The sequence below is a fragment of the Rhopalosiphum padi genome, chromosome 3, assembly GCF_020882245.1.
Source record: "Rhopalosiphum padi isolate XX-2018 chromosome 3, ASM2088224v1, whole genome shotgun sequence".
Lineage (NCBI taxonomy): Eukaryota > Metazoa > Arthropoda > Insecta > Hemiptera > Aphididae > Rhopalosiphum > Rhopalosiphum padi.
In genome coordinates, this window is record NC_083599.1 from 40,735,661 (window position 1) to 40,744,109 (window position 8,449).

Genomic DNA, 8,449 nt, shown 5'->3' on the forward strand with positions numbered 1-8,449 from the left:
TCCATTTATAATATGATGATACATATACGACTTTATTAAAATAGCCGACGAATAAAATTTAATTTTGATTAATTCGCGGACAATAAATTAATGTTTTATTCATAGAATCACAGTTCCACCGCCAATATCGGATATAATTAATTAAATTATCGTAGTTATACATAACTGTTATTATATTTTATTAATCATTTTATTTCAGGATAATATCTAGTATTTATTGTAATTATTATTTTTAAAGATCATATAATACACTATACACAATACACATAATATCATGATAAAATAAAAATAAATAAAAAAAGGTAGTTATATATAGGTTATATTCTGCTTTGATTATCATTTATATAAAATATATTCATTGTTATAATATAAAATTTAACATTTTTTTTTTTTTTTAAACAACTACATTTTATATTAAAATGGCTCTTAATTAGCTTGAAGCTATCATACATATTATACACGCACCAAACAATTTTAATAGTAAATTTTACAATAATTTTTTTACTTTTTTTATATTTTTCAATATTTTTTCGAATTTTTAATACAGAATGAATATTAATGTAGATAATGGAAAAAGAATAAAATTGAATTTCAAAACCTAGGTGTAGCAATAAAAAAATAAGTCATGGTTATTACTTGCTTTATATTAATAATTATAATTAAACAAATTTCTATAGTATAATTTGATACAGATTTACCTCTTAAAATGTGAATGTATAATAAAGAAAAGATTTATTTAAAATGTTCTTACATAATTTTTGCATATATTTATGATAATATTTATATTATCTAAAATTTAAAAAAAATCATTACTAGCATGTCTTACTTTTATTTATAATATTTTTAAGGGAGTTTTCACCACCTATCCTTATAAGAAGTAGGGAAACTATGCAACTGCAGGACGTAACAGTGTCTTAATGAAGGTTACAAAAAAGTATCTGAAACTATTAAAACAGTTAACATGTTTATAATTATAATTAAACATTGTATTGTTATTTGTTTATTAGTTTAATCAAACAAATAAAGTAAATTCAAACTAGTGTATGTTGACTATTAATGTTTTGTTGCTATGCATGTCTACATATTTCTATTGCAATACCATATAGGTATTCTAAAAAAAAAAATTGAATGCTTGAATAATAGACAAGTGGTATAGAAATAGAGGTGACAATCCTCCTGATAGTAAGACATAGGGGTACAAACATATCAATGTCATTGAAAAATAGAAGCCAAGTTGATGTGATAATTACTGATTTAAAAAAGCCTATGATATCGTGAATTAACGTCTCCCATACTTAAATCATATTATAACAAACAATTAATATATTTACAGTACAGTAAACAATATTACATTTTTTTGAAGTTAAATAATACCAGTTTTAATGTCAATGTGGTAACATATAACTAATATTTTGTAACTATGTAATTTTTTTCTGATATCTCCTCCCTACATTTTCAGGAACAATTGCAGTTTAGATATTACTCGATTTTTTCGATTTTTTCGATTTTTTTTTGTTTTTGTGTATTTCAACGAGTTAAGAGCGATGGTGCAGAAATATTTGTGCAAATCATTAGGTATTTTGGAAGTTATATCATTCCGAAGTTTGCGATTTTACGCTTTTACGCATGCGCACAACACTGTACTTAACTGTCACGCGCCGCGTCTAAATCGCGTGATCGCTAAACTAATTTAGCAGCTGCAAATAATGCAAATTCCTATTGATTGCAGCTGCAATTATACCTACCAATTTTCAAACCTTAGATGTTAAAAAAAAAAATTAACTACACAACTGGATTATAAAAAAAATATTCATTATTGAAATGCCTACCTTTGGTGAAAGAAAATACCAATCAGGTAAGTGATAATTTGCTATCTCGTACCTGTAGAGGCTGCATGTAGTACCTCTTCTTCCTCATAAAAATATACTAAATAATATATATATAAAAAAAAATTGTTATCTATTTTATCTATTTCTCCATGAACTAGTGAACCTCGATATTTTTAAATGTAAAGGTCGGATCTCCAGGTACATATCTGGTCCAATAGGACAAGTGCGTAATTATGTTTACCGGAAATCGACGAAATATCTCCACGCAGCGCGCTGTAGTCACCCAAACGTGTTCGTACTGACTACTGCATGCAGTAGGCCCTAGAGACTAGCAGAGAAGCGCCACCATTCGTCTTGAACGTGTCTTGTTGCCTGGTACTGCTCGTTTGAAATTTTCGCGCTCTATAGACACGATTTCCACCAGTTGCCATATTTTTTCTTCGCTTTTAAAAATTGTACTGTAACTTTGCAATTATTGTTTTAGTGTCGTTGCGTGTTCGTAAGATACGTTTCATAAACACATATTATTTACTAACCATGGAAAACAATACAAAATCGTTACCGACTTCTCAAGAATTTTCAAATGAGTTCAATAAATTCATGACGTTAACAAATAATAACTATTCACCAGAGCTTTTGTCATCCCAGTCACCGGAGTTGGAACTTACCATTAATTTGAAATTGGAAAAAGAAAAATATTTAGAAGATTATGAAAGACGTAACGGATTTGGTTTATGCAGGGACGTTAATCAATACCAACCATTGGCGCAGATCGGCAAAGGAAGCTATGGGTAAATATAATTTGTTTGTTTTATTAATGCAATCATTATTATTTTTTAAATTTTTCTGTTATGATTTAGTTATAACCTTATAACTGATAATTTCCCAAATTCATAATTAGTAATTAATACCTACTAGGTATCTTCCTATATAAAAAAAAAATACCAAATTTGAAATTTAAAAAAAAAAATGTTTTTGGAACAAATGTAGTTTAGTTACCCACGCGATTTTTTCGATTTTTTCCCCCCAAAATATGTGTTTTAAAGCACTGAATACAAAAGTCTTATTCAAAAATTCTCGCAAATCATTAGTTATATCTTTCCAAAATTTACGATTTTACGCATTTATACATGCATGCGCGAAACGCTATTTAGATACTTTGCTTTACTATGTTTTCGTATTGGATTGTCGCCTCTTATTAATTATCTTGTTTTATCTTGTTATAATATTGTTATCTAAAGTAGTTTTGATGAGAAATTCAGATTATACTTAGATTATTATATTTAACGACTTTCAAAAGGCAATAGAACTGATAATGTTTTATTTTCGTGTACAAATCCTTCATTTTCCAAATATTAATAACTCTAATAAAACAAATTAATTCAATATCACAACTCGATATCACAATATCCCTCGGCAGTGACTACGCGTGTATCAGCACTCGGCGCCGTCGCTCCGCTCCGCAAACCGAAAATATCCCTCGACTTGTTATGCAAAACCACTTCATGTAGGTCACAGGGTAAAAACTAAAATATGTATTAATAATAATTTATATTAATACGAAAATGTAGGAAAGCAAAGTATACAACGTTTCGCACATGCATGATGCGTAAATGCGTAAAATCGTAGTAAACTTAGGAAAGATATAACTTCAAAAATAATGATTTGCGAGAATTTTTGAATTAGACTTTTGTATTCAGTGCTTTAAAACACACATTTTGGAGAAAAAATCGAAAAAATTGCGTGGATACTAGACTGCATTTATACCCATCTAATTATTAAAGTGACGATGACGTGTTAAGTTATTATTTTTTTTCTAATAAACAACATTATTATAATATTTACGTCAATTATCAATCCAGTATATTATTAATACAATTGTTATTGTTTACGTAATAAATTGACTATGAATACATTTAATTTACTGTCTTAAGAGTTTAATATTACAAATTATTTTCAGTGAAGTGTTCAAAGCATATGATATAAATAATCCTGATGTTATAGTGGCTATGAAAAAAATTCTTACGTTGCGTGAATTAGAAGGAGTAAGTTAATGTTTGTTTATATTTTATAAAATGTAATTTAAGTTATTTTAATAATATAAAATATTTTTAGTGTCAATAACTTGTTTGTTAAGTATACAATAATAGTTATTTTAATAAAATTCAATACTGAATAATGGTAGACTTAAAAACAAAACCTAAACACACCAGTATCATACATAATCAGTATTATAATATTGTATTATAGTCAAAAAATAATAATATCCTTTTAACTAGGTATTCAACTATTTTTATATTTTATTTTATTTATTTTAATTGCCTATTATTGATACAATAAACATACAAATAACTGCAAGACAATTGGTCAAATACTTTTCCAAATTAGTTTTATACCTTGACTGTTATAATAATTCTAGTAAAATAATAGTTAAAATTTAAATATATATTCATTTATAAAATAAAATCTATGTATTAGAACATTAGATCACAAATTATTTATGTCATGAAATGATAAATAATGAACGTCATGATGGTTATTTTCTATAATCTAATTATTTTATAATTTAACCATGCATATTATATCTACTATATTATATTATGTAAATCTACTGAAAATGAAATAAATTTTATAATAATATATTTAGGTATATTTTAGCGATATTTTAATAATATCAATACAATATTATTAAAATATGGTATAACATTATTATTATTATTTAATTAGTTATATTGTAATATTATATCTACTATTATTATGATTATTAATTATTAAGTACTTATCATCATAATACTATATAGTAAACTGTGTTTATTATATTATTATTAAATACAATGTACTCTCGATTATCCGCGTTGCGGATTATCTGTTGTCTTCCGCGGAATCATCTACATATATACCTATATGAATACAAAAAAAAAATACTTACAACTTTTAATTATACACCATTATTGGTTTAATTAGATTGTGATAGCCGATTACTCGATAACGACATCAAATACAATACGGTTGTTTAATACATATTAATACTTTTTGGTGGATACATGTCAATTGATCGAAATCAATTGATCGCATGACAATTGCTCGAAAACTTTTGATTGAAGAGAAATTGCTCGCATAACTAAAAATTATATTATTATTTTTATTAATTAAAATTGCTAAATAATTCAAAAATAGAAAAAAAATAATAAATAATAAAAAAAATAGTATTATTATTTAAATTGCATTTAAAAAATGAAATCAATTAAAATTGCTAAAAAGTACGTAAAATTAAAAATTAAGTTTGCAGTTGAAAATGATAAGATATTCCACGTAGATAATCCAGAATGAACAGATCATTATAATCAGTGCAAATTTTTTTAATTCTCTTAGACCTATCTTGGTATTTTTTTTATTTTTTTTGGGGGGGGGGGTCAGTGCCAGATATACATATACTGCTCAATTTTGAGTCGATTTATGCGTTCTTCTTTCTTTAAAGCTTCAACAAAACGCCATATTGATGGATGTTTTCCACTTAAGATCGACGTAAAACAGTTATGCTAAGCTTCAAAAGAATTATTTGTTGTTGCTATATCTAGTTCTACTTTTAGAAAACAGTTCCACATTTCAATTTCAATTTTCGGTTGTTTTCGTCTATTCCGTCTGTCTAATTTGCCTAACCAAGTATTTTCAAAATAGTCTAAAAACTGTTAAATGTTAAAATTTTCAAATCTTTATTTCATGAAATAAAATAATTTATAAATTATAAAATAATTTCACTATATTGATAAAGTTATTACATAATTTCATAAATCTATAAATAATTAGAATAAGTGGTATTTAGTTGATAACAAAAGAAAATGATTTTTATATTAATATTTATATATATTATATTTGTTTTGCTCTACTAAAACTACACACATTTTATAATATTTTGTGACAATTCATTTTGAGTTATAAGCAATGTGGTTTAATATTATTAACTTCCATTTAAATATGATCAAAAATCCAAATCGCATTGGTATAATTTAAAATGTAGTAATCTACTATAGGTAGGTAATTAAATCAAATTTTATACTTATGAAATATATTAATATATTATATATATATAAAGCAAAAACAATAGAATAATTAATTTCATTCAATTTTGTTTATCTATATCTAAAAATAATATACTCGTAATAATAATTAACCAAAATATATCAATTTGCATTTTTCTCCGTATTTTCATATTTTTAACCATTTATAAAAAAAAAATACATTATTATCTATCATATTCATAAATATTAAATAAGTTCTTACATTTATTTATTTATGTAAATACTAAATAAATAAAAACATACAATTTTTTAGAGATATTTTGTAATACTATTCCGTAATAGTGTAATACTAATTATGCGTGTTGATATACTTTCAAATTTCAGTTTCCAATGACAGCATTAAGAGAGGTTCGGATTTTAAAACAATTGAGTCATGAAAATGTTATCAAATTGATAGAAGTTTGTCATACTAAAGGTAAATTTTATTTGAGAATAAAATAAAAAGAGTAATATTTTTTTCTAAAAAATAAATATAAAATAAATGTTTTATAGTCTGTAAAGCAAATAATCATCGATCAACATTTTTTTTGGTATTCGAATTCTGCGAACATGATCTAGCTGGCTTAATAGCAAACAGAGAATTACGATTTGAGCTAGCTGACATTAAACAGTTCATGCGACAGTTGTTAAATGGTTTATTTTACTTACACCTAAACAAGGTAAATATATTTTCCAGATAATGAGAATTATATAAATTTATATAATAAATACTAAACTAATGATTTACCTAATGATACCTATATAGATTTTACACAGAGATTTGAAATCATCGAATATATTAGTCACAAAAAGGGGAACTCTAAAATTAGCAGATTTTGGTCTATCTCGCGCATTTAGTACACCGAAGGAAAATAAACCAAATAAGTAATTACAAAATCTTTCAAATACTTACTATTTGTTTAATAAATCATTATTAATTATATGTAGTTTTACCAATGGTGTAGTAACACTATGGTATCGTCCTCCTGAGTTACTGCTTGGTGAACGCAATTACGGGCCCGCAATAGATATGTGGGGAGCTGGCTGCATTATGGCTGAATTTTGGACTCGTTACCCAATTATGCAAGGTTCTTCAGAATTAGAACAATTAAAGTTAATAACTTCTTTATGTGGGTCAATAACTCCAGAGGTATGGCCTAAAGTTGTCAATTATGAGATATATAGAAATATTGCACTACCAAAAAATAATACACGAAATGTAAGTATTTAAAATTTTTCAAACTTTGTTTCTTAGACCTTAACTAAACGTTTATTTACAGGTAAATATTTTTTTTATGCGTCATATTAATAGCAAACTTGGATGTGATCTACTCGATAAATTATTAGTATTGGACCCGGGTAAGAGGTTAGACGCTGACACAGCGTTGAACCATGATTTTTTTTGGAAAGATCCTATGCCAAGTGATTTGTCTAAAGCGATGGCTCAAATCAAAAATCAATGTCACGAATATACTATGCTTCAACGGCAAATTTTTAATAATAATCAAAAATGCGGAAATCGGGCTAAACCATAGCTCTTGAGACAAATCCATACAGTTATAAGCTATAATCTATAAGCTCAAACAGCTATGACCAAGACTTTGTTATTAAACAAAACAGCAAGTAAGTATAAAATATTTTTTGCACTAAAAATTAGCATGAAATTAACATGAATTGGCAAGACTATTATCATGATTTGCATTTGAAACTTTCACCCTTCCCCCTTCAAGATTAATCCTAGAGTAAAATGTACTACACATGCATCAATTATAACAAACACATACGTCAAACACCATTCTTCATTTAATATAATATAATCAGCACAAATTTAAAAAGTAACCAGAATTTTTAAGTACAATTCGTGCTAATTATTGGCAGCAAAAAAAAATTCGAAAATCCTTTTTTTCAATCATGGTGTGAGGGAGTTAGCTGATGAAACGTTTGAACAGCTCCCCTAAGGTTTATTGATTATTTATCATTAGATTGTGTCATGCAAATTATGATAATAATCTTGTCAATTCATGCTAATTTCTACATTGGGGGGGATGAAACGGACATGCAAACACAGGCTTTCTAGATTGATTTTTAAAAAAATGTCGTTTATAGCTGTCTTGTACATTTGTTAATTGAATAATTAATTAAAAAAACGTATGAAAAACTAAAAGACTGATAATTCTAGAATTTATAATAATTTTTTTATCTGAAAATTGTACATAAAATGTTTAATGTCTATGCAATTATATATATTTATATATATGTATTTAAGTAAATTATTAATTTAATGTTGTATACATTTATTATTGTTCTACTTTTTATTTAATATTAGAACTAAGTTAATATAATATTTATTTCATAAACATATTTTATATGTTATGTTATGTTATGTTTAATTATTTTTATTTTTTGTTAATTTTGTTTGTTATTTTCATAAGTCATGAACTTATGTTTGAATTTTAAATATCGTAATATTATATTATCAGGTTCCTATAGTAACAAGTACAATAATATGTAAACTATTCTTCTAAACAAATGTATTAGAATATAGTCAGTAGGTATTTATAA

General features: G+C 25.6%; 1 protein-coding gene across 1 annotated transcript; it reads left to right on the plus strand.

Moving 5' to 3' along the window:
- The first annotated feature begins 2,177 nt into the window (after nucleotides 1-2,177).
- On the plus strand, nucleotides 2,178-8,129 carry LOC132926441 (cyclin-dependent kinase 9-like). Its single transcript, XM_060990797.1, has 7 exons — nucleotides 2,178-2,620; nucleotides 3,790-3,874; nucleotides 6,233-6,323; nucleotides 6,401-6,567; nucleotides 6,654-6,772; nucleotides 6,836-7,106; nucleotides 7,168-8,129. Exons 1-7 carry the CDS (start codon nucleotides 2,367-2,369, stop codon nucleotides 7,420-7,422), a joined length of 1,242 nt encoding a protein of 413 aa, XP_060846780.1. The 5' UTR covers nucleotides 2,178-2,366; the 3' UTR covers nucleotides 7,423-8,129.
- Nucleotides 8,130-8,449: the final 320 nt, after the last annotated feature.

Excerpts from the sequence above, each read along its gene's own strand:
- LOC132926441 (XM_060990797.1), top strand. The coding sequence starts at position 2,367 with ATGGAAAACAATACAAAATCGTTACCGACTTCTCAAGAATTTTCAAAT. Across the intron at positions 3,875-6,232 it reads CGTTGCGTGAATTAGAAGGA|TTTCCAATGACAGCATTAAG; the intron begins GTAAGTTAATGT and ends TTCAAATTTCAG. Across the intron at positions 6,773-6,835 it reads AAGGAAAATAAACCAAATAA|TTTTACCAATGGTGTAGTAA; the intron begins GTAATTACAAAA and ends AATTATATGTAG.